At 46.3% G+C, this 27,253-nt stretch overlaps 1 protein-coding gene across 5 annotated transcripts in view; it reads left to right on the forward strand.

Moving 5' to 3' along the window:
* TENM4 (teneurin transmembrane protein 4) overlaps positions 1-27,253 on the forward strand; it is a 632,564-nt gene that overhangs the window by 427,722 nt on the left and 177,589 nt on the right. For 3 of the 5 annotated variants that reach the window (XM_088668429.1, XM_088668426.1, XM_088668428.1), the window contains 3 exons: positions 17,714-17,884; positions 23,541-23,758; positions 25,097-25,307. In XM_088668429.1, coding sequence (XP_088524555.1) covers positions 17,714-17,884; positions 23,541-23,758; positions 25,097-25,307 — 600 coding nt within the window. The remainder of the gene's footprint in view (positions 1-17,713; positions 17,885-23,540; positions 23,759-25,096; positions 25,308-27,253) is intronic. The other 2 variants (XM_088668427.1, XM_088668430.1) reach the window with 1 other exon arrangement.

Here is a 27,253-nt window from a genome sequence, read left to right on the forward strand (position 1 = left end):
AACTGTCCTTTTCCTTCTGGCTTCTAATTTTTTATTTTTTATTTTAAGAGGGGCTGATTTTGGGATCTTGCGTTATAGGTTTGGACAGCAGCCACGGATAGCTTTTTGTAGCCTTGGGACTGCAGAGACTAAAATGATTTAACGGCAGCTCTGAAAGTAATGGCGTTGAAGATACAAGATCTTGCATTAGAGCCTTCCTTCTTGAGATCGATTCATTCTACCCACCCCCAAACTGGAGTGGAGAGCTAACCTGGAAGAAAAAAAAAAGGTTTAATGAATTGGTCCTTTTTCTGCTCCAAATCTAAGCAAGACCTCTAGCCTGACATTTGAAAGCACTGGAGTAAGGGAGATGTACGGTCCTATAGGAGCTGCTGGAAACGAGCATCTTTCTGTGCCACGAAATAATTGTTTTAAAAAATGTTAAGAGTGATCTTCCAGTTCAGCAAGCAGCCCAAAGCAAGGAGCGGCGCAGGTTTTAACTTTGAAAACAAACAAACCCCAAACTCAACAACCTTATGATACGGAAATGGCACGCAGGAGTGCCAAAGGGCAAAGCAGCCTTTCTTTTCATTTGCTTTTTGAGAGATTTCTTTCCTATGCAGTCTCGAGGGATCAGGTCAAGTTCTGCTCCGAGCAGCTTTGCACTTTCACGTTTCCACTTTGCCTTATATCTGTCAGGCACTGCAGAGCTTCAGCTGGGAAGCTGTGTAGGTCGAGCTCTATCTAGCTGCTTACTTAGAATCATAGAATCGTAGAGTTGGAAGAGACCACAAGGGCCATCCAGTCCAACCCCCTGCCGAGCAGGAAACACCATCAAAGCATTCTTGACATATGCCTGTCAAGCCTCTGCTTAAAGACCTCCAAAGAAGGATACTCCACCACACTCCTTGGCAGCAAATTCCACTGCCGAACAGCTCTTACTGTCAGGAAGTTCTTCCTAATGTTTAGGTGGAAGCTTCTTTCTTGTAGTTTGAATCCATTGTTCCGTGTCCGCTTCTCTGGAGCAGCAGAAAACAACCTTTCTCCCTCCTCTATATGACATCCTTTTATATATTTGAACGTGGCTATCATATCACCCCTTAACCTTCTCTTCTTCAGGCTAAACATACCCAGCTCCCTAAGCCGTTCCTCATAAGGCATCGTTTCCAGGCCTTTGACCATTTTCGTTGCCCTCTTCTGGACACGTTCCAGCTTGTCAGTATCCTTCTTGAACTGTGGTGCCCAGAACTGGACACAGTACTCCAGGTGAGTACTGACCAGAGCAGAATACAGTGGTACTATTACTTCCCTTGATCTAGATGCTATACTCCTATTGATGCAGCCCAAAATTGCATTGGCTTTTTTAGCTGCTGCATCACGCTGCTGACTCATGTCAAGTTTGTGGTCTACCAAGACTCCTAGATCCTTTTCACATGTACTGCTCTCAAGCTTGCAGCACAACTGCAATGGCCGGCTGGAAAAGTCAACCACAGGCAGTTCAAGAGGGGCTGATAGCTCCGCAGACCAGAATCCTACCCTGTGAACCAAAGATTGCCCACCCCGTGCCCGTGCCTTCTCTTTAGCTGCATAATACGCTTCGTTCCACAAGTTGGCGTTGCCCGCCTGACACCTTCCAGTTGTTGGAAGTACAACTCCCAGAACAGGCTAGGGCTGATGGGAGATGTAGCTTGGCAACATCTGGAGGGCATCAAGTCAGCAAAAGCTGCGCTAGATTATCCCTCAGTCATGTTCGCTCCAGCCCTCAGGCCCAGACACTTGGGTGTCTCTCCATTTGTCATGGGCTTGGGCCTGCTGATGTTCCATCTTGAAGTTAGCATGCAATGTGAGATGTGACACTTAAGCGATTTTGGGTGGCTCCACCAACGGGCCGTGAAGTTACCTTGTGGCGCCAGGGTTCTTGCTCCCCAACAGGACTGGAGGATCTGTGCGCCTCCAGATGTTTCTGAACTACAACTCCCATCATTGCCAACCATTGGCCGTGGCCGCTCAGGCTGGTGGCAGTTGGGAGTCCCATGGCAGCTCAAGGGGCATTGGTTCCCCAGCCCTCCTCTACAGGATTGGTAGAAATTGGCTGTCTGAGTGAGAAGATCGTGCTTGGACCCTCCTGATGGCAGGTTTTGGGGTTGTTGTTTTAAGCCTCAGAGGTAAGATACAATTATGAGATGCCGTGGAGCATGGCTTTGTGCTGTGGAGAAGCCACACAGAGCCATAATATTGGTCAAGAGAGCAGAGCACCTCTTCCAGCAACACTTATAAGCATATTTTAATTTTAATTTTAATGTATTTAATTTTGTTCTTAAGTTGTATTTTAATCAGTTGTTTTATATCTAGTGTTAGCCGCCCTGAGCCTGGCCTTGGCTGGGGAGGGCGGGGTATAAATAAAAATTATTATTATTATTATTATTATTATTATTATTATTATTATTATTATTATTTTAGAGAACATGTCACCTCTATTCTCTCTGAAGCCTCATGTTTTGCAGTCCTATGATGATGGTGTCTCTCCAGGGCCAGTGAACAGCACATCTTCCTCTAATTCATTAACATTTTCCTCTTCATTATCTCGGGAAGCTTTTAATGTTTAATATACTATTGTATTTTAAGAGTCTGTTGGAAGCCGCCCAGAGTGGCTGGGGAAACCCAGCCAGATGGGCGGGGTATAAATAATAAATTATTATTATTATTATTATTATTATTATTATTACTACTACTACTACTATGGCGCTGTGGGTTAAACCACTGAGCCTAGGGCTTGCTGATCAGAAGGTCGGCGGTTCGAATCCCTGTGACGGGGTGAGCTCCTGTTGCTTGGTCCCAGCTCCTGCCAACCTAGCAGTTCGAAAGCACATCAAAAATGCAAGTAGATAAATAGGAACCGCTACAGCGGGAAGATAAACGGCATTTCCATGTGCTGCTCTGGTTTGCCAGAAGCGGCTTTGTCATGCTAGCCACATGACCATGGAAGCTATACGCCGGCTCCCTTGGCCAATAATGCGAGATGAGCGCGCAACCCCAGAGTCGGTCACGACTAGACCTAATGGTCAGGGGTCCCTTTACCTTTACCCTTTATGGCAGCTGGAGCAAATGTTCCATTTGTTCAACCAGTTGGCCTGCCCTAGGGAAGAGGGATATAAAGCATGAATGGATCCAACAATGGGGTTTTGTTTTCTGTGTATGTGTGTATGTGTGTGTAGTTGTTTTTTAAAGGTAACCTCAGGAGGCCAAAAGTAACCTCAAGAGGCCTCCGCCCTTCTTGCACACTTCTGACTGTCCACTTTGGGAAATACAGTGCAATATTGGACAGCCTTCAGTTGCAGATCACCGACCCTCTTGGCCCTGAGAGGCATTGTGAAATACACTTTTCTTTCAGTCTAGCCTACTTCACAGGGAAGATAAGCGGAAGCCTATTGGAAGCAGAACAGCTTGCAACTGGGGTAAATAAATGAAAAACCCAAACCCGTTCTGGAGTGCAAGAACTTGGGTCCATCTCGATTCTCCTTTCCCAGTCCTGCGTCTTACCACAGTGAGGATGGAAGTGGAGGATTTGAAGAGTTGAACGGAAAGGCGCTCCTATCCTGAGGACCTTTCCTAGATAGGCCAGTTGGTTAGAGCGTGGTGCTGATAAGACCAAGGTCGCAGGTTCGATCCCTGTATGGGACAGTGGCATATTCCCACACTGCAGGGGGTTGGACTAGATCAAGGGGGGTGGTACCCGGTAGTAGCCTCGGGTGCAATTTGGGGGACATTTGAAGCATAAAGAAAGAAAAGAAGTTTTTTTTGGGGGGGACACGTTCGTACACGTAGATTATTGTACAGTCATACCTCGGTTTAAGTACGCCTCGGTTTGAGTACTTTCAGTTTAAGTACTCCGTGGACCTGTCTGGAACGGATTAATCCACTTTCCATTACTTTCAATGGGAAAGTTCGCTTCAGGTTAAGTGCAGTGGTACCTCGGTTTACAACACAATTGGTTCCGGAAGTCTGTACTTAACCTGAAGCGTACTTAACGGATTAATCCACTTTCCATTACTTTCAATGGGAAAGTTCGCTTTAGTTTATGAACGCTTCAGTTTATGAACAGACTTCCGGAACCAATTACACCAGGCATCCCCAAACTCCGGCCCTCCAGATGTTTTGGCCTACAACTCCCATGATCCCTAGCTAACAGGACCAGTGGTTGGGGAAGATGGGAATTGTAGTCCAGAACATCTGGAGGGCCGAAGTTTGGGGATGCCTGAATTACACCCATGCTTCGGGTTAAGTACGCTTCAGGTTGAGTACTCCGCGGACCGTCTGGAACAGATTAATCCACTTTCCATTACTTTCAATGGGAAAGTTCACTTCAGTTTATGAACGCTTCAGTTTATGAACAGACTTCCAGAACCAATTGTGTCCATAAACCGAGGTACCACTGTATTTTAATGTTCTATTGGAAGCCGCCCAGAGTGGCTGGGGAAACCCAGCCAGATGGGCGGGGTATAAATAATTAATATATTATTATTATTAGTGTTTCATCTGTTGTGTAATGACGTTTACCGCCAGGTCAGGCACCGTTGTGGGACAGCAAGAATGCCTCCCCTGGATTTGGCAGTCGTGCTCAAACTGAGGGGTTTTCCTGGGCTTGGGTAGACCGTTTCAGCTTCATCCTGCCTTTCAGCTTGCCTGCCTTTTTGGCTAATGGCGGGGGGGGCGCCAGCCCTGCCCCTGGGGCAGATCGAACGGAGATGGCAGGCTTCACTCTGGTCTGTCCCCTGGGAGCTGCATCTTTCTGTTCGTTTGCTTAAAGAAGGTAGATTTCCAGGAGGCGCTGAGTAATACTAATTTTTATTTTCCTGAAAAGCGGCCGGTAGGCCAAATAAGTTTGGGAACCTCTGGACTAGATGATCCTCAGGGTCTCTTCCACCTCTGTGATCATGGTGCGTGGATGTGATGGAGCTGGTTGTTTCTGCTTCGGTTTTGCTCTGAACGCTCTGCCCCTAGTCTTAAATTCGCTTGTCATGAGGGATTTGTTTTAACAGTCATTATAAATCCCTAGTTGTAAAAGTCCCTACTGACACTGATGATTGGGCTGCCGTGGTCTTTTAACAAGCGTAGCACAGATGCTCAGACTTACCCTTCATTCCTCAGCTTTCTTCAGCCTTTGCCCACAAGTACTGAAAATGGAATCGTGGCCGGGAAAGGGGTGTCTGTGTGTGTGCTACAGATCTTAATAACTTCTGAAAGGAGGTCTCCTCAAGTCCCAGTCTTTATTTCATGCTAATTACCATGAAATAGTGTATTTTAATTGCAACTAAATGCAGACACAGAGGGAGCGGGATGAACGAGAGGGAGGGAGGGACTTTCCCCATAATGGCTGCCTTTCACTGTTTTCAAATACCACGCATTTGTGTGGGGCAATCCAGTCATAATAATGGCCCTCAGATTGAGTTGTCTGAGACAGCGCGTGAGGGTGGGCCGCGTTGTTGAATTAAAACTCTGCCATCTTCTTTTCAATCTCCTGTTTCCATTACAAAGACATGCCTGGAGACGGCGACACTGTTGAAATGCAATGTAGTCTTCTGACACTCACGTCGGTGTCTGATTCTTTCCCCCCGTGTTTTTCTCGCGATTCTGTCACAACAATGGATTTATTGCATGAGAACACACTTGCCGTATGTGAAGTGTTCTTACTTGTAATAGCAAGCAACAGGCTGCTGTTGCTCACAGTTAAAAGAGGGTTTTTTTGCTCACCGCTAAGGGTAGGAATGGCTTATTGGTGTTTCGTAGCCTTTTTTTCAAAGCATTTTTAAAAAATGGATATTGTGCTACTTTATTATTTAAAATTGTTTTACTGAATTGTTTCATTGAATTATTTTATTTTTAAAGGCAAATTGCCCTTCTTGAACAGCTATTACTGTTTTGTTTTTTATTTCTTATACAAATATTTTATTGAGGTACATGGTCACTCAGTCCCACACGTACCTGTACATGCAAATATCTGGCTCATTTAAACCTGTATGGAACCTTGATTCTCAACAATGGTGGAGAATACATTTATTTCTCACCAATCCGTATGATTTGTAAAGTGAATTTTTGTATGAGTTAATATTTTCTTATCCCTTTGGAGCAACGCTGTATCTTTGTACTTTTGTCCTTCCAGGCTAGGATGCTTTACAGCTTATAGTGTTAGTTCTTTTCTTGCTTTTTGTTATCTCTGAACATTGTTGTGGTTAACAAATCAACATTTTTATTTTATTTTTTTAAAGCAAACAAATAACAACCAAAGTGAACAAACAGCGTTGCAACTGGGAAACGGAGAAAAATATTGACTCCTCCCTTTATGTTTTTGTTTTTATGATCGATAATCCCAAAAGTCAGATCAAAAGCCCTCGATCGGTGTTTTGGCTCACTCCAACCTCTCGCTCACCCACTCTTAACATACTTAAACAAATTGCAAGTTGGATCCAGTGAGACGGAGATTGTTACCTGCGGATAACTTGATAACTTACGTTAGCTAGCCCATGGTACAGATTTGTCTTGCAACTCAAGGATCTTTGCCCTGTGATAAATATGTGTGGTTGAACTTGCCACGGTGGTATTTTGGGGTTGGAGGGTGGGGGGGGGGAGGAAATTGGATTCTGCTATGGGGCAGCCCCAGTGCGAACAAGCCACCGCTTTCTCTGCCGCCTTCCTTTGGGGCTTGTCTGAGCCAGCTGCCGGGCTGTGTTAAATTTCATTATTGATAGGACTCTTAACGCTGATCTGTCCCATTCCCTCAGATTTATGCTATCCCGACTCCCTGTGCTGGATTTTTGCTCCTGTTCTCTGGAGGGGAGAAGGTCATTAATCCCACAGTGTCAGCTGCTTAATCAGCCCTCCCAGACTTGGGTCCATTTGTAACAATTTGCCAGGCCTTGTTTTTGCAGAAGAGAAAAGCGCCTCTCTTCCTTTCGGTCCGATCTCCCCCTCCCCGCTGTTTTCTTCACACTGTTCTTCATTTTTTTTAATAGAGGGTTTTTATATGACCGAAGCTCGTTTGGAGGAAGAGGAGAAGCGGGTTGGGATAAAGCATTCTTAAAGCTTCCTCTGTGCAAATAAAAATCTAAGTTGGTCTCGCTCACACCTTCCTAGCGGAATGAAGCGGTCCCCATTTTGGGAGCATCTATCTGCCTCAGTTCCACACACGCACATCCTCAGACTGTTTTCATCCCGAGAAGTTTCATTCTGTCTTAGTTGCTGAAAATTCCAGTCTGAGGACAGAAGAGGAATGCCCATTTCCCCGCTGTGCCTAAATAGTCTGCTCCACACCCTTCCTCCTTTCCTTTGTGGCGAATTTACTTCCACGCCAAATTTTCTCTCCAGCTCCTGTTGTTACCCTTCAGACCTGGCTCCCTGCCAGTCATTTCTGTGGTCTGCATTCTTCTCTCTCAATTCTCCCCGCTTTGCTTTTTCATCTCGCACCAATTGTGGGCCTTTCTTGGCCCACTTTCCTTAGCCGGTTTCATGTGAGCTACAGGTATCTCCCCATTTATGCAGGGGTTGCGTTCCAGGGGGCCCTGCGCATAACTGAAATCGCATAGAGGGGAGCACCCTCTAAAAATCCTCCAAACTCCCATTTCTTTCTGCTCTCCAGCTAGCTCGCTCTCCCGGTCTCTCCCCAGGCCAGACCCAAATATCTGGAGTTGAAGCTCTGAGCCGGCTAGAGGCTGGATGTGCAGGAAAATGGCACTTGTTGCTGCGCTACCCTAAGTATCAGCTGTTAGGCGGGGAGGCTAAGCAGCCGAAACAAAGCTATTCGGGGCTTCCTCTACCCTCACTGACATCCTCTTCAGGCTCTGGGGAGGGCTTCCTCGTGAGCCCCACGACTCTCCAGCTCTCTCCAGCCATTTCCAATTACATTAATTTGTTACTTCCTGGTGCCGGATGCATGCAAGTCGATCGCGTATTAGTGGGGGGTGGGATGCCTGCACTCCGGAGTTTCCTGCAGGAAGAGCAGGGCATAAATGTAATAAATATATCACCTTGATAAATGGGATGAGGTGGGCTCACCGAATGTGTCCTGGGGAATGAGCTGGAGGTGGCTGAATTAAGCATCGGAATCATGCTTCATCAATCAAGTGCCCTCCCCTAATAACAGGTTTTGTTAATGAGGTGGTTTGCATAAAGTTATACTGACCATAACAGACCAGCCCTATCCTTTAGCAATTACGACACAAGGTGGGAGGCTTCCTGTAAAAAAACCTGCTTGCCCTGGTTTCTCTAATTACAGCGAATACCCTGATGGGAAGATTCCTCTTTAATATACACAAATTAAAACTCCATTTAGAGGTGTGCTGGGACCAAGTGGTAATTGACTTTGATGGTGGAGAAACATGCCGCAATATAGATTAGGAAGTAATATGGTTCCCGTCGTAAAAAGGATCTAGATGGAAAAATATTATTTTACTAGGAAAGGCCCTTGTAGGATGCATAATACAAAATTTACTGGCGCCGATGGGGCCTGCGGTGAACCGTTCCGGTACAGTAAGATGGGCAAATGCTGCCATGTGTTGATAATGCCTGGTCTTTCGGCTTCCTGGCTTGCTGATGTTGTTTTTTTTTTAGCACAGGCCGAGGAAAGTAACTCTGTTCTTCATGTAAGACTTCCAGCCTTACTTTTCTGAGCTGGCTGACACGGTAGACATCTTGAACAGGACACCATAGATCTGGTGGGAGTTCAAGAGGCGGCAAAAAAATGATCAAGGCCCAAGGATCTTATCAGGAAAGGCTAGAACAGAGATGATGCATGGATTCTGATGATGATGATGATGATGATGATGATAACAGTAGTAGTAATATCCTGTCTATCCAGATTGGTTTCCCCAGCCACTCTGGGCGGCTTCCGACAAAATACAGTCGTACCTCGGGTTGAGTACGCTGCGGATTGCATACTTTCAGGTTGCGTACTCGCTGGACCCAGAAGTGTTTACTTCTGGGTTCCGCCGCGCGCATGCGCAGAAGCATTTTGCGCGCTTTGCGCGTGCGCAGAAACGCTCTGTCAGAGCTTTGCGCACTATTGCCGCTCGGGCTGAGTACTTTTTGGGGTGCAAATGGCACCCCAGAACGGATTGGGTACTCAACCCGAGGTACCACTGTACAAAAGGGAAACGGGAGGGGGAAAAATATCAAACATTAAAAACTTCCTGAAATAAAAGTTGACAAACTTTTGTGAAGCCCCAGACTCCCTTTAAAGCAGTTTTGATACCCACTGCAGTGTATTGTTCCATGCCAGTTAAAATCTTGTGATGGTTCTTTTATTTTTTATTTTTGACCAATAAATTTTTATTCATTTATACAGCAATACAACAACACGCTTATACAAATATACAACATAGATTCCATACCCTTTGACTTCCCTCCTCCCACCAAATGGTAAACTAATTCAATCTATTCTCGTATTGTCTAATTCTATTACATTCTCTGCGATGTAGGAGTTATGTCAAAACCGCTAGCGATTTCATACCTTTGTAATTGTCTTTGGCATAATCCACAAATTTACTCCATTCTAATTGAAATTTCTCATCTTCCTGATCCCGGACTCTATGGGTTAATCTGGCCATTTCCACTATCAAAGGAATCTCTTGCGTTTTCCATTTCTGGGCGATTAATGTTCTGGCAGCCACAGTGGCGTACAAAAAGAATCTTTGATCTGCTTTGGGGATTTCTGCCTTTTTTGGAAAGGTATATCTCAAGATTTTTTCCCCTAAAATCTGGTGATGGTTCAAGAAAACCCCTCGATCAGATGTGAGAGCACATTTCTCTGTATGCTTGTACATACATTTATAAAATTAAACCACTCGCCTTTTGTCCGACCCCTTGAGTCTCGTTTACTGTAATCTCTGGGTGGTTTGCACAGATCTCAATAGTCCCCGCTAAAGAGTTCTGTCCAAAGAAGTTCTTCAGTCTGTAATAGCTAAAACTTCAGATTTCTAGCTACCTATTCTATTGGTGCTGTCATTTAATGTGCATAAGGCTTAGTTGGTACAATCCCCAGAGCGCTTTAGCAATGCATTCTTCTTCGCAGGGAACTCTGGGAAGTGTAGTTCTCTGGGAGAATAGGGGGCCTCTAACAGAACTCAGCAGTGCCCTTCACAAACTACAGTTCCCTGAATTCTTTGGGAGAAACCATGAAAGCGGTGCAATACTGCTTTAAATGCCTGAATGTTTGTCTGTATCAGGCTTCCTCAACCTCAGCCCTCCAGATGTTTTGAGACTACAATTCCCAGCATCCCTGACCACTGGTCCTGCTAGCCAGGGGTCATGGGAGTTATAGGCCAAAAACATCTGGAGGGCCGAGGTTGAGGGAGCCTGGTCTATATGGAGGATGCTAACCTACTACTGTGGGGACGCGGCGGGTGGTGCTGTGGTCTAAACCACTAAGCCTAGGGCTTGCCAATTGGAAGGTCGGCGGTTCGAATCCCCACGACAGGGTGAGCTCCCATTGCTCGGTCCTAGCTCCTGCCTACCTAGCAGTTTGAAAGCACACCAAAAAGTGCAAGTAGATAAATATGTAGTGCTGTGGCAGGAAGGTAAACGGCGTTTCCGTGAGCTGCTCTGGTTCACCAGAAGCGGCTTTGTCATGTTAGCCACATGACCCAGAAAAACTGTCTTGAGGACAAATGTTGGCTCCCTCAGCCAGTAAAGCGAGATGAGCGCCGCAACCCCAGAGTCGTTTGTGACTGGACTTAACTGCCAGGGGTCCTTTACCTTTACCTTTTTAGCCTTCTACTGCGCAAAGGTAAAAAATAAAAAAATAAATCAGATTTTACTGGTTTGCTTCTGGACCTGCTTTCGGAAGGTTGCCCAGAAAGCTATGCAGCCCTCACTTCTGGAATATTTGTTTGTTTGTTTGTTTGTTTACATTTATATGCTGCCTTCCTCTCCCACCCCCACCCAAGGCTCAATGTAGTGTACATGGTTCTGCCCCACTTCATTAATTCCCCACAACAAGGCTAGGCTGAGAGGCGGCGACTGGCCCGAGGTCACCCAGTGAGCTTCATGGCTGAGTGGGGATTCAAACCCAGGTCTCCCAGGTCCATCGCTCTGTAACCACTCTGACAGAACAGGTGGTGAATAGACGGTGCAAGGAAAATGCCCCTTCTGGACATTATTCCCCTTATCCACCAGCAAAAAAATTCTTGACAGGCATATGTCAAGAATGCTTTGATGGTGTTTCCTGCTTGGCAGGGGGTTGGACTGGATGGCCCTTGTGGTCTCTTCCAACTCTATGATTCTATAAAAATAAAAGCAGGTAAACTTACCTGTAGCAACCTACCTGTTTTGCTGGCTGGTGCTGATGCTCTAGCTAGTGAAGGAGTGCTGACTTCCTTCAGCCAACGGGCTCTGTAAAGTATAAGGCATTTTTTTAAAAAAAAAGAAAAAAAGATGTGGGTTACAGACAAAGAGAGAGAGAGAGAGAGAGAGAGAGAGAGAGAGAGAGAGAGAGAGAGAGAGAGAGAGAGAGAGAGCTTGAGCTTATTTAAGAAAATTGCATTCACTGGAAGATTTGCCTCAATTAAAGATCAGTGGCTCAGGATTGAAGACTAAAATGTTGGCCTGGAGGACTTTGCCGCCCCCCCCTCCAAATATTAAACAAGGAGTGGCACCATCAGGGGGACTTTTTTCCTGGATCCCTCTTTCAACACCAACTTAGAAATCAATTACTGTCTCCAGCCTTGGGGCTTTTACTCAGGCCTTAATTTAAAACGCTGTAATTGATCACTTTGGTTATTTATTGCATTTCCTTTGCCCAGCTCTAGCAAGTCAACAAGCTAATAAAAGGCCAGCAATGTGTGAGGTTCGGGGTTTTTTTTTTGCTTCTCTTTCTCTCTCTTTCCTTTAGCCCCACCCCTCCTTCTGTTATTTTTTTTCCTGCTGACTTCTGTGGATTTCTCCTTCCACATCCACCCCACCCCGAAAAGAAGCCTCTTACGCCTCGCTAAGCATGTCTTGGTATTTACTTCTCTCAGTGATCTATCAAAATCAGTGGCTTGTCTTGGCTAACTCCCTCACTCCATCAACCTGTCCTGAGAGGAGTCCATTTTGCTGGCCACCTTTGTCTTCTCTCATCACCACAAACACACACACACACACACACCGAAAGTCTCTTCATTCCTTTCCTTCTGGTGCCTTTCCACTCCCTTCTTCACTCTCTACAAACTTCTGCCTGCTTTCTTCAGTTCTTTCATAAGTCACTGTGGACAAAGCAAAGGCCTGCTTAGTCCCTTAAGCCCCATTTTGAACCTGCACAAATTGATAGGGGGGGGGCAACAAACCTGTCAGGATGCTAATTAAAATGCGTCCACACCCTTGCCTTCCAAGTCCCGGACTGCAGAATCCGGGACCGGCAGCCGTGTGACACCGGAAGTTGCGTCGACGTAACTTCTGGTGTCACTTTGCCCTTCTATGGGCACCAAAAATGGCCACCGCCGGCTTCAAAAGTAGCTTCTACGCATGTCAGGAAGTGCGTCGATGCAACTTCCAGTGTTGCTCTGCCCATCTATGGGCACCAAAAATGGCCACCACCGACACTGGAAGTAGTGTCTATGCACTTCCGGACATGCATAGATGCGACTTTTGAAGCCGGCGGCAGCCATTTTTGGTGCCCATAGAAGGGCAAATCAGAAGGAAGAAATAACGGAGAAAAACGGGAGACGAAGTGATACGGGGGACCACCGGGAAAAGGTAAGTAAAATCGGGGAAAACGGGGTACTTGGCAGCTATGGTCCACACCAGCAAATTTTCATCTGGGCATAATGTGTCACTTTTGGGGTACATACGTTCCCGCGCCCCTTATTCACATCATCTTCTTTTTTTGTGGCACTGCACTCCTAGAACAATATGTCGTTCGGGGACTTAAAACCTGGAACAGTACACTGCTTAGCAATATGAATTACAGAGGTGATATCTTAAAGGGCTATCAAATATCTTAAAGGGCTGTCTTCCCGTGGAAGAAGGAGGAAGCTCGCTCCGAAGCGTAGGACCCAAAACAAGGGATTCAGATTACAAGAAAGGAGATCCCGGCTAAACATCTGGAAGAGCTTTCTGATGGTCAAAGCCAGGCATCCCCAAACCTCAGCCCTCCAGATGTTTTGGACTACAATTCCCATCATCCCTGACCACTGGTCCTGTTAGCTGGGGATCATGGGAGTTGTAGGCCAAAACATCTGGAGGGCCGCAGTTTGGGAATGCCTGGTCAAAGCTGTCTAACCATGGAATGGGCTCCCTCAGAATATGGCGGACTCCTTGGAGGTTTTTAAGCAGAGGTTGGAAGGCCACTTGTCCAAAAAGTTATTTAGCTCTGATTCCTGCATTGCATAGAACTTCGGGTGCCTTCCAATTCTATGATTCTGTGGAGAAACAGAGAGAAAATGGCATAACCACCATACAACCCTACCCTAGACTTTGAAATAGGGGGGGCGCGGGTGGCACTGTGGTCTGAACCACTGAGCCTCTTGGGCTTGGGAATCTCAGTGTTTCGAATCTCCGCAATGGGGTGAGCTCCCATTGCTCTCTCCCAGCTCTTGCCAACCTAGCAGTCTGAAAGCACGCCAGTGCAAGTAGCTAAATAGATACCGCTCCGTCGGGAAGGTAAATGGCATTTCCATGCACTCTGGCACTTGTCACGGTGCCCCGTTGTGCCAGAAGCGGTTTAGTCCTGCTGGCCACATGACCCGGAAAGCTGTCTGTGGACAAACGCTGGCTCCATCAGCCTGAAAGTGAGATGAGCGCCACAATCCCATAGTCGCCTTTCACTGGACTTAACCGTCCAGGAGTCCTTTACCTTCTTTTACCTAGACTTTGAAATGTATATTTTGTGATCAAATGCCTATTTGAATACAAATTTCCATGTCCATTTATTTAAAAACTAAACCATAGATTAAACCAATTATAGGACTTAGTGGACCTCTAAGTGAATAAGCATGCAGAATTGGTATGGGCCAAACTACCAGATTCGTCTGAATCTTTGTCCCAAATTTCAATAGAACGGGAAGTAGCTGTAGGGAAGAGAAAGAGGCCAAGCAAACAGAGATCAAGGGACCTTATAGTACAAGAAGTGACCATGTGAGAATCTGGTATCATTAAAAGCTAATGAGCCTGCCCTCAAAATGAAATGCAAGAACTTAATTACTAAGGGGGAAGATGACCAGCAATGGCGTTTCATCAGCAGTAACCAGAGGCACAACTTATTAACTCAGCCCCATAAAGGACTTAATATGTGTAGATTGCAATAATATTCGCAGCTACACAGCGTCTTCCCCCCCACCCCACCCTCCACCATGAGTTTGCAGTTGTGGCGCTCCACATCAATATAAATACAGTTTGAATCACGCTCAACTTCTACTTTAATACCCTTGGTGCATTGGCTGCCAAAAAAGAGCTTTAAGAGAAAACGAAACAATAAAATACTTTCAATTAACTGGGAGCGGTGTAGCTAAAACACAACAAAAGTGTGTGCATTCAGAGGTGTTAAGTGCTGTAGAAAACGGCTGTTTTTAACCGGCGCTCTTTGAGTGGGCGGGAAGCCTTCAATGTGGCTGAAAATGCATTGAATGTTGCATGAGATGAGAAATATTGTTAAGAAGGTGTTTGTGCTTTGAGCCCCTTTCTTTCCATCTTGCTGAGTAGACCAGCGGCTGAGGAAACGTCTCTGAATGGTCCAGACAGAGCCTTCCGGAACCCTGACCCCTCTCTTTCTAATACTTCCATTTGGCTTTTAAGAGCTCTTAGTGCTTCAAAGTATATATTTCCTCTCTCTCTCTCTCGTTTTTAAAAAATACGTATATATTTCTCCCACAGTTCTTTCACTTATTTTATGCTACACAGAGGAAGATATAGGTTAGACATTAAGAGCTACTAAACGGTAAAGGCAATTCAGTGATGGAATAAGTGTTTGGGATAAATCTTTCATTGGCCTGCCTTAGAAGTTTGAAAGCTTTTTGCGTGACATAAGTTTTGAAGACTTCCTGGTGACCCGACTCTTTCCCACAGCTCAGATGAATTTTGTCCTGTATAGTAACTTTCAAGGACTATCAAAAAGATTAATTGCCGTTTTTGTAACAAACACCCCTTATCATGGCAAAACGAGAGTTGTGTACATAGTCAGCTTACTTAGAGCTAGTTTATATGTCGATATGGGACAACCGCCTTTGATCTTTTCCAGCAGGGCTTTTAAAATAAAACAAAATAATAGCTACTTAGGAAGCTTTCCCGTAGCTGCTTGAGACATCTGAATTAATACCAGTCGTTGATGGAGCAAGCCATGGTTTTGATATGAGTTTGCAAACCACAGCTAGTACCTATAGTTTGGCATGTTACCTAAATCGACAAACCATAGCTAGTGCTTATTTTCATTGCTGGAGGCTTTATTAAGAACAGGGAAGGTCAAATTCTGGAGTTGAGAGCTCAAAGAACACACTGAAGGAGATAAGCAGCTCTTAACCATGATTTACCTGGCTTCTAAATGATGAGTTGGACAAACCATGGCTTGGCATGGTATCTGATCCATTGAGAGATTTGGGGATTTTTTATTAGATGTGAATTTGTAAACTACGGCTAGTACCTACCTGTAGTTTGGCATGATATCTAAATCGACAAATCATAGTTGCAGTGCTTGTTTTCATTGCTTCTAAATGATGAGTTGGAGAAACCATGGCTTGGCATGGTATCTGATCCATTGAGAGATTTGGGGATTTGTTATTAGAGACTGGCAGCTAAAAGCACTCGCCCAGTTAGTTCCAAGCTTGTTTTTCTTTGTTATGAGAGTTCAGGAACCTCGGATTCCGCTTGTGCGACAAGTTTGCATCTTTGACCTTCTCCCCTACGCTCAGCGCTAAGCTGCCTTCTGGAACGCTTGACAAATTCTGGCATGGTTTTATAAACAAGACGGCAATGTTGGGGAGCCGGTCTCTTTCCGTTTTCCTGCTCTTAATTACGTTGGGTGGACTTGATGCTGATGCCACTGGACACTTTCCTGGAGGATGTGCCGGGCACTTTTGTGGGGTGGGGTGGGTGCGTGTGCCCCTTTAATCGGGAAATGTCATTTTGAGAGTGGGGGACAGCGAATCTGAGAACTGCAGAAAGCCCAAAGGGAAATTTGGATCGTGATTAAATATGAAATGTTTATGTTGGGGAGGAGAGAGAAAGGATACAGGAAGCTGTTTTGGCTTTCCTCTTTGCTTTCAGGAGGCGATGGCTAATCATATAAACATGCCCTGTTCTATATACCATGCCAGTGCACCGCTCTGTTATTGCTGTTTTTAAAAATGGAGCCACCACATTCCTTGGATTTTAGGTGCGTCCTAATCTGTGGAGTTGATCCTTCCGCTGTTTTGACTTTTCATGATGCACATAGATGAGCAAACAGTGCATTCTAGCATCAAACAAATTTCTGCTTCACTTTTCCAACCTACCCAATGCAGCCTTTGACCTGATTAGGAGAACGCTGGCGTTGCATCAAGGCATAAGACAGGCATCCCCAAACTTCGGCCCTCCAGATGTTTTGGCCTACAACTCCCATGATCCCTAGCTAACAGGACCAGTGGTTGGGGAAGATGGGAATTGTAGTCCAAAACATCTGGAGGGCCGAAGTTTGGGGATGCCTGGCATAAGATCTGCTCTGTTCTCTTTTGCTCTTCTTGTGTACAGTGGAAAGAGAAACAAAAGGAGAAACAGTTCCTATGCCATTGGATGCCGGCCTCCTTTGCGGATTGGTTTTGTGCAGCGTTCTCCATTCAGCTTCACCTCAAAGAAATCAGTTTGAGTGTGATTTGGATTGAGCCCCAATTCTTTTCCCTGTGGAATTATATCTCTACCCAACTTTTCAGCTCCCGGCTTCAACCAAGATCGTTGCAACATGGTCCCAATCTGAGCTGGCAGGTGTGGGAACTCTTCCTTGTCAGACATTCCTAGGTTGTTTAAAAATGTCTGCCCCCCTCAGCTGAGTTCTGAAACTGGAAGCAATTCCAGATGGGGGTGAAAGATGCCCATGGGGTATTTGCACAAGATAATCAGTGGGCATGGAAGCACCCCTGTCTAACACCCACAGATTTTCAATTCCATGCCCCACATCCATGTTTATCTCAGAAAACATTGAGGGTTTGGGAACACGTATTTGCCAAGATAAAAATGTTCTGCTCTCACACCCAGCCTCTGGAAAAATTCAAGACCAAACGGCCTCTCTATTCGAACCTGTGAAGGGTACTTAGCTCAGATTTCCATGTATTTCCAGGGCAAGAGATCTGTGGAGCTTGGAATAGTCACTGATAATACCTACATGTGCTTGGCTGTCCTGATACGGCCAATGGATCATATACTCAAGAACCCACAGTCACCAGTGGGTGGGATACGGATGGACAACCTGTAGCCTCCCAGGTGTTGCTAGACTCCAACACCCAGCCAAGCCCAACCAGCCATGTCCAGTGACATGGGATGATGGGAGTTGTAGCCAAGCAACCTCCGGAGGACCAGGGGCTCTCCATCCCTACTAGGCCCAAGCCATTGTGATCTTCGTAGGCCCAAAGCAGTGCAGAAGCCAGTGCTGATGTTGGAGCCCCGGGGGTCAAACCGAGAGGAGCGGTGAACACGCTACTCGGGCGCAGTCTTTGTATTTCAAGATTGTCCTCGGCAGAGAAGCAACAACACCCCCACCCCACCCCACACGCAAAAAGATGACTTTTCTCGTTGCTCACCACAGCCATGCACCTGTTTGGCCTAAACTGGCACCTGCAGCCGATGGAAGGGCAGATGTTTGAGATGACGGAAGACACGGCCAGCAGTTGGCCAGTGCCAACGGACGTCTCCTTATATTCCTCAGGGGGCACGGGGTTAGAGGTACCTGACAGGAAAGGCAAAGGAGCCGGCGAAGGTACGGTTGGTGTGTTATCCTTGTTGTCACTCCTCTGTCTGCCTCTGAATTCCAGGCATCCATCCTCATAACTCCATAACCTTCTCCTCCTAGAATCAGTAGTTGCCCATCTATGTTTCCATCTGTCCCTCGCTCAGGATTGCCTACAAGTCCTGAAGTGTGCATTGCCGCATGGTGATTTACCCAGAGCCATTCATAAAGGGAATTGGGAAGAATCCATACGCATTGCGGGCAAGGGGCGGGGGGCACAACATTTCTTCACCAAAATCCTCCTGTCTTCCATTTCCTCTCACCAGAAATGTTTTTTTTTTGCTGATCTCAAATGTTGTTTCAACGCTGTTCTTTTTACAGGGCTACCGAATGCTGATAAAAAAAAACCCCCTTTCCTTTAATCAGCTTGTTGGCAAACTTGGCACGGGGTTGATGCCACGGGGTGCCGTGCCTTAAAATGAATTAAGAATCGCTGGAGCCACAGACATCAATTGGCAGTCCTCAAACCACTTATTGAATAAGCCCATTTTGGAAGTCAGTAGGGTAATTAGCGAACCGCCCTGAGATCTAGGGATGAAGGGCAGTGTACAAATTTAATTAATAGTAATAGCTGGAATCAAATTCGCAACATACCTCAACTTTGACCTGAGTAACAAACAGCCCAATTTTCCTATCAAAATGGAGATGATGAAGAAATTTGGGTGTCCCTATTCAGTCATGTTACCCAAAGCCAAGATTTCCTACTGGAGCCCTACATATTCACTTAAATTTAATATTCAGAATTAAATATTAGAATGTCAGGGGTCAAAATTAGATATTGGCACTCCACCTAGTAATTTTGGATACTGTGGTACCTTGACTTATGAATGACTCAACTTACGAATGTTCGATAGGATTTTTTAGACTTACGAATTTTTTTAAAAAAAATTCCCCATTGGCTTCGACTTACAAATTTTTCGACTTACGAAGGTCCGTTCGGAACGGATTAAATCCGTAAGTCGAGGTACCACTGTACTAAAAAATAACCCAGTTCACAATACACCGTTTCTCCCACCTAACTTCCCTTTAAAGAAAATCCCACAAGGTACAAAATTCAGATACCCTTACCCTTCGGTCAGTGAACTTATCCCCAGCATAGTTAACTTTATCATTGCAATTTATCACCCTTGTCCTAAATATTTTATTGAGAAGCAAGTATGAGTCATTATTTACTTCTAAGTGAGCATGCTTAGGGATGCCAGTTTAAAATCTGGAAGTTGTCCATTTCTCTTCTCAATTGTCCTATGGAGGGTCCATGTCTTGTACGTGGCTTTCTGGCTTCTTGCAAGACGCCAAGAGGAATTAGTACTTGCTGGAATTAGTAAGCTGCAGCTGTTCAGGCCTATGCAAGACCAGCCTTTGCTCTGGGGGGGGGGAGAAACATTTGACAGCTTGACAACCTATGAGATAACATCTAATGAGGAATCCATGGCAGAAATACCTGCAAAAGGTGAAGTTCTGACTCTTTCCAAAGAGCAATCATTAACCACTTCAGTGGTGAGTCAGAATTTGGCTCCAGGTATGGAATGGGCAGGTTTTTTGTCCCTTCAAAAATGAAGGGTGCCTGCTGATGTAACCAATGTGTCTGAAGCCAAATTTGAGTTAATTCAAACTTTCCCACTTGTGATTCACGTTCCAAGCCCCGAGTCACCTTTCTTTTTCACCCATGAGCATTGCCCCTTCCAAGATCTGCTCCTGGTAATCACTGACATTTGAAGTCCACTCTACCATGTTTTTGGATGTTCTTAATGATGTGGTGTACTATATATATATATATATATATATATATATATATATATATATATATATATATAGAATAAAGAATGGCCACTATATATGAACAAGCAAAAAGGAAACATAGAAAACATAGCAGTAATAGTCATAGTTGGGGGAGGGAGCCTGTTATGGCGACAGGAGATTGCAAGAGTTGTGTTGACACAGGATTAAAAGGTTAGAGGCCAGGCTGGCTTTCCTGAACATTTAAACTTGGGTAGCACTGCTGTATTGGGACCCAGGTGGCGCTGTGGTTAAACCACTGAGCCTAGGGCTTGCTGATCAGAAGGTCGGCAGTTCAAATCCCTGTGACAGGGTGAGCTCCCGTTGCTTGGTCCCTGCTCCTGCCAACTTAGCAGTTCGAAAGCACGTCGAAGTGCAAGTAGATAAATAGGTACCGCTCCGGTCGGAAGGTAAATGGCATTTCCATGCACTGCTCTGGTTTGCCAGAAGTGGCTTTGTCATGCTGGCCACATGACCTGGAAGCTATACGCCGGCTCTCTTGGCCAATAATGCGAGATGAGCGCCGCAACCCCAGAGTCGGTCACGACTGGACCTAATGGTCAGGGGTCCCTTTACCTTTACCTTTAGCACTGCTGTAAGGTATTCTGTGAAATTATATTATAATTGGTTGAAGTATTTTCTGGAATTCGTCATCCTGGTAGAAATGGAAACCTGGACTGATGTGCTCCCCAAACTCAGACAGGAGGATTTTATGGTCAGCTATTTGGGGGGGGGGGAAGCTATGTAAAAGTCCAGAAGAATTAGCACAGTTACACTTCCCCATCCAAGGACAATGGCCTGGTTCATACATCATGCTAAGGTAAACCATGGTCTAGCACAGGCATCCCCAAACTGCGGCCCTCCAGATGTTTTGGCCTACAACTCCCATGATCCCTAGCTAACAGGACCAGTGGTCAGGGATGATGGGAATTGTAGGCCAAAACATCTGGAGGGCTGAAGTTTGGGGATGCCTGGTCTAGCAGAACTGCACAAATGTGGAGTAGAGCTCACAGTTACATTCTTACTCTGTGGTTCAATTTGCTGCATGCTGAATGAAGTCAAGCTTTGGCATAGCATGCTGGTCTGAGGCTGAGTTTGCAATTAATCACAAGTTTCCAAACTTAACCAGAAGCTACAGCTTGTTTCCATGGTCCTGATGGCTAAACCACAGCTACCTTCCGCAAACCAGACCATTTGGTCCATTGCCAAAAGAGAAAGCATATTGAAAAGTATCCAGACAGCTGGTGCCGTTGAAGAGTTGCATAGCCACTGCTCGCCCTGGCATCTTGCCCCCAAAGGGAAGACTACTTGTGACTACCCGGAGAGAGTTTCTTTGGGAGTTATCGCCTGCTCGCCTCCATCAGGGCAGCTGAAACCACCCCTTCTTGTATTGATTGCTTCCTCTATCCAGCAATCCTCTATCTCCTGCTAGATGCCAAATAAACCAAGGGGTGCAAGCAATCAAGTGGTAGGAAGAACCCTGCATTTACCCTGTCCTGGAGCCTCAAAAACTCAGCCAACAAAAATAGACAAGAGGAGAGAGAGAGAGACCATGGGACTCTTAATCTCAGTGTTGTGGGTTCAAGCCCCACGTTGGGTTCGGCTAGATGACCCTCGGGGTCCCTTCCAGCTTTGCAATCCTGTTTCTATGGTGCTCAAGTTGAGGCGGGTGCACGTGCTCTGAATTAATTCATATTATGGGCTTGATTTGATTGAGGAGGCACAGGCAGAACAGAGACTCAGACACACAGGGAACAAACTCCTCTGTGGATGAAGGCTTTTGTATTCTGAAGTATTTGAAATAGCAACCTTTTGGGGGAGCTAAGAGTGGAATGTTCCCCTAGTTTTACTTCAGGTGGGTGGGAAGGAGGAACCTCCAAGTGACTAGCCCGTTGCCCGTATCCTCAGTCAAGCCACAACTACAAATCTGAAAATCACACCTGCCAGCTGCATTTCCACACGTACGGCAACGCCACACAGTTGTTTAAAATGAAGTCACATCCAGCCTGATGTGTCCACAGGGGGAGTTTAGGCTGACTTGATAACAGATGGAATCACTTAACGTTCTAAGTAGACTTTTACTGTCTAGAATAGTAAAAAAAACCTATTTTATTTTATGGCTGCAAGAATGTGCTACCAATCATGATCTTGCCACTAAACATGCATTGTCAGGGAATTCGGCTATGTAAAAAGGTGGTGGATGGAGGAGGTATTTTAATTCCTTTTTCCCAGAACGATGCTTACTCTTCCCCCCACCTCAACAAAGGAAAGAAGACCGAGATCCCCACAAACGTGGCGTGAGTTCCGATGATTAGTTTAGTTTATCTTCCTGAGAGCTCCATTTACTTTATTTTATTTTCCCGTTTAGCGTAGTGCTCTGTGCAAGTGGCCTCTTGAAATTCTACCTCCCCTGTTTGCCAAGAGGGAAATCGAGTGGGCCATTTGACCAGGGGGAGGATCTGCAAAGTGGCCTTTTTTTCTAAAGGGGCGAGGAGGAAAACCTCACAAATTTTAATCGGAAAAGAAAATTGAATCGGCGAGCTCACTGGAAGTGTCTGGTGAAAGGGGGAGGGGTGTAACTGGGCAGACTGGGGTGTTTCAAAGTGCCTCTGGTCAGGTGGAAGGAGAGTCTAGCTGAGAGAGAAAGAAACAAGGAGGAGAGTGGGCAGTTCTGTCTCGCGTTTCCCCCAAGAGAAATGCGCAGAAGACAGCACGGCTTATGACAACCCTACCCTTATTCAGGCCGAATACTGCAGAACAGGCTCTGGGTGGTTTACAACAACCCGGCGGTGCTGTTCAGAGGGATTAGGCTCCTACTACAGGTTGGGCTGAAGCTGAGGTTGTAGTTACATGTGGCTTTTACCCCCTTGCAAAAGAAAGAAGAAGTCGTGCGCAATAATACACTCTTATACCCCTGTGGCAGGTGGGGCCGGCAGGGAATAGCAAGTATAGGCAGCTGTTAATATCTGCAGGTCAGAGGATGGGCTGAGTTCGATTTGGATTCTTAGTCAAAATTTCTCCGTACCACACAGGTCCCAGCAGACATTAATATGCATCATTTTCCCTGCCCCCCCCCCACCTTCAGACCTCCTCCCAGGCCAAATCCAACCCTCAATTGTTTGTAGAAGCTTCCTGCTCCATAGACCTGCATACAAGCCAGCTTTTAGGTGCTCGAAGACAAAAAAAAAAGTAAACAAATTGCACACAAATTAAAGACCCAAGTTACTATTGAGTGCTATATTTCTTTCCCCTGTAACACAGACATACACAACCCAACAACATTAATAGACAGGGAATCATTTCAGGCCAGCTTTTCATTTTTTAAAATTTATTTCCTCTCCCCCCACCTCCCCCATTCAGGATACGTGGAACCTTCTGAGAAAGGGCGACACAGCTCTGCAATTCAATGGACTGTGCCACTTCAGACTGCCGATGGGGGGGGCCAGGATCGCGATTTTGAAAGCTGTCCACAAATAATAAACTTTCCACAAGCAGAAAACCAGCCCAGCAGGCAAAGGACTGCAGTATTCAGGGGTCCTCCACAGAAATTCCACAAGTCTTACCCAAATTTTCCCTTCCTTTGAATGTTCTCAGATGTTTCCTTCGAGCAGGAATCTCTAGGGTTGATGATGACCCTGACCCTACACCTGCCCCATTGCACTTACTTGCAAGGTGCAAACACCCTCTGGCTTTGTGGCTTTTGATAATAAAATACAGGGGGGGTTAACAATGCAGGCAGGAGCATGTTCATTCCCAGGAGCCATCGCCATAGGCTGCCGCGGAAGCGATGGTCGGCGGCAGCATTCTCACAACCTAATCCAATCTTTTCTTTTCTTTTCCTGTATCTCAGCAGGGAAGCCCAGTAGTTTCTTTCCGGAAGACAGTTTTATAGACACCGGGGAGATTGATGTTGGCAGGCGAGCCATGCAGAAGATCCCTCCCGGTATCTTTTGGAGATCTCAGGTGTTCATTGACCACCCGGTACACCTGAAGTTCAACGTTTCATTAGGGAAGTCTGCCCTGGTTGGGATTTATGGCAGGAAAGGCCTCCCCCCTTCACACACACAGGTAAGAAGAATGCTGTCACCTGAGGGTATAGGTTGAGCTCGGGTAATATATGCAGCTCAGAGCCCTCTAACCTACCAGGATGGGAGGTCATATTATTAAAAATGCAATTAAATTGGAACAACTGAAGACATCCCCCCCCCAACAAACTTCCTCCCTGCTGGATGAACAGGTCTCTGCCATGGGTGTCCACTTGGTACAGTTTTTAAATTTATCTGCTCTCATGTTGTTTTTAGCTCTCTTCCTGCTGATCTTTTTTTTAAAAAAAAACACAATTGCTCGTATCAGAAGAGGAAGTCCTTTTGAGTGCAGTGGTACCTCGCAAGATGAATTTAAGTCATTCCGCGAGTCAATTCGTTTTGCGAAAAATTCGCCTTGTGAATCGCGGTTTCCCATAGTAATGCATTGAAATTTCTTTGTTTTTTTGCCCATAGGAACGCATTAATTAAATTTCAATGCATTCCTATGGGAAACCGCGATTCGCAAGATGATTTTTTTTTTTGCAAAACGAATTCGTCTTGCGAGTCACCATCAGATCGCAAGACGCATTCGTCTTGCGAAAAATTCGTCTTGCAGGGAATTCACCTTGCGAGGTACCACTGTATAGTCTTATGCAGGCACCCCCAAACTGCGGCCCTCCAGATGTTTTGGCCTACAACTCCCATGTTCCCTAGCTAAGAGGACCAGTAGTTAGGGATGATGGGAATTGTAGTCCAAAACATCTGGAGGGCCAAAGTTTGGGAATGCCTCTAATAAAGCATCAATTTCTTTAAAAAAAATACCTCCTGATACAGCGCTGCCATCAGATGTCTTCGAAAAGTTGTATATTTCTTTATCTCCTTGACATCTGAAGGGACCCACAGATATCATCCAGACTGACCCCCCAGGACCAGTAGTTAGGGATGATGGGAATTGTAGTCCAAAACATCTGGAGGGCCGAAGTTTGGGGATGCCTGGTCTTATGTTCTCTTACCCTTAAACACAGTAGGTCTTCTGAGGAGACAAGATTTCACTGACCCACTTTTTTGCTTCCTGCCCTTTAAGTATTTGAGAGGTGCCTTGTTTTTTTATTAGCCTCCGAACCCAAATTTCAATTGAGAGGTGCCAGAACCGGGGGGGGGGAGCCCTGCATGTAATTGTTTTCACATACTTCCCCCCCCCCAAGGAAATAACAGTATGACAAATGAAAAATAGATGTATTTCCTGTTAATGAAATTCTGCGGCGCACCTGTAACCTAGATATAGATGCCGATTTCACCAGGCTGCATCCCAAAAAACATCGGAAGACTTGGGTAAGGTTCCTGAAATTGCCCTTTTTCACCTCGTTTCCTTGTGTTCCAGTTCGACTTTGTGGAGCTTCTGGATGGGAGGAGACTGCTAACTCAGGAGGCCCGAAGTCTGGAAGGCCCTCAGCGGCAGCAAAAGGGCTTTGTGCCCTTAGCCAGCCACGAGACGGGATTTATTCAGTATTTGGATTCAGGGATGTGGCACCTCGCCTTTTACAACGACGGGAAGGAGTCTGAGGTGGTCTCGTTTCTCACCACGGCTGTTGGTAAGAACTTAATTTTTGGAAATGTATGCTTTTTCGTTTTTTCCAGCCAGCGTTAGTACCGGGGCTGCCATCTTCCTGTCTTCCGCCACACCAAACCCAATCAAACAATATTTCTCGCAGGGATGCTACCGTGACCCAAACTTGCTCAGGTGCTCATATTTTCTCAGTCGCAGGAATGCCGCAGACCAGGCAACCTTTCTGAGGCCGGCGCTCACGTGTTTGGAAATTTAAGGCAATTGCCAAATTGGCTCCTGTGGGGCTCTTGGCGTAGCACAAAATGGCTGCCAGGTTGAGCAGAGCAGTAAAAAGGCAAGCCCACAAAATGGTTGCAAGCGGTCCCCTCACCATACCTGCCAAGTTCCGGCCTGAGAAATAAGGGACTGGACCGGAAGTAGTGCTGCCGCCATTTTGGAACTGGGCGGAGCATGCTCAGAAGTGACTTTTGATGCTGCTCTGCCCTGTTCCAAAATGGCCACTGCACCAGAAGACGCACTGCAGCCATTTTGGAACTGGGCAAAGCAGCATCAAAAGTCGCTTCTGAGCATGCTCCGCCCAGTTCCAAAATGGCCGCCGCACCAGAATAAACCAGGGGGAAACAAAAAAATCCGTTTTTTCAGCTGGGAACAGCTGGGAAACGGGGGTGTTATGTACTGAGCTGAATCCTAGAACAATAGGATTCAGAATCAGCGGGAGCTACCCAATCCAACTCCAGGTGGAAGTGAATCCGCAACCTGATTGGCCTGCTGGAGCAGCCAATCAGGCGGCTGGCAGAAGTGAATCTGCTACCTGATTGGCCTGTAGGAGCAGCCAATCAGGCTGCAGGCAGAAGTCAATCCACAATATAATTGGCCCACAGGTGTAGCCCTGAAGTAGCCAATCACGCAAGGCCCATTGTGTAAATAATGTATATAAGCAGATGGTTTTGGGAAAAGAGCCTTTCGTCTTCTCTTCTTCTCCTTGATGAATATGAGCTGAATAAAGAGCATGAAATTCACTCTCGACTCCGAGTATATTTCACTGGCGACGAAGGTGGGATCCTGCTGAGCTGACCGCCACCACGCACTGCACCGCAGCACCGCCACCTGCTGCACCGCTGCATCGCACCGTGCATCCAGGCTTCAGCTCCAGTACCCAAGGAACCCAGAATGGCAACCGACAGCAGCTTCTTGCCATTCAAACCAGCATCAGGAGACTGGGAAGGGTACGCCGCCCGTTTCAACTTCCTCCTGCAAGCGAAAGAAGTCACCAACGATGCCATGAAGAGGGCGACATTCTTCAGCGTCTGTGGAGAGGAGACGTTTGAAATCGCCCGGGCTCTCCTTGCACCTAGAGATGTCGCTACCATCTCTTACAAAACAATAATGGAACGGCTGAAGGAGCACTTTTCACCACAGCCCTCGGTGGTAGCTTGCCGAAATGCCTTCTACGCAAAGCGGCAAGCCCCGGGGAAAACCATAACTGGGTTTGTGACCTCCCTCCGCCAAGCCGCCCGGTTATGCAACTTCTCAGAGTTGGAGAACATGCTTCGTGACCGCCTCGTCGGTGGCCTGAGGGACGAGATGTTGCAACGACGCCTCTACGCCAAAAAAGACCTCACGTTCCAGATTGCTCTGGAGGAAGCCCTGGCAACCGAAGCCGCCGAGAGGTCAACGCAAGAGGCACGACCGGCCCCGCCATCCCAACCGAGGGTCTACCACGAAGACCTCACCGACGAATCCGAATCTGACAGGGAGGAAGTACACCGAGTACAGCGGCGCACTCAAGCAGCACACACACCACAGCAGCCTCGACGAGAAGGAGGGAACTGTGCAAGCTGCGGGGAGAACCACGAGAGGAGGACCTGTCGTTTCCGCAACGCAGAGTGCAGGCAGTGCAGAAAATTGGGACACATCGCCCGGGTGTGTCGGGCTCGACTCACCCGTCGACAAGCATCAGATGACCGACCC

This window comes from Zootoca vivipara, chromosome 4 (assembly GCF_965207765.1).
Source record: "Zootoca vivipara chromosome 4, rZooViv2.hap1.1, whole genome shotgun sequence".
NCBI lineage: Eukaryota > Metazoa > Chordata > Lepidosauria > Squamata > Lacertidae > Zootoca > Zootoca vivipara.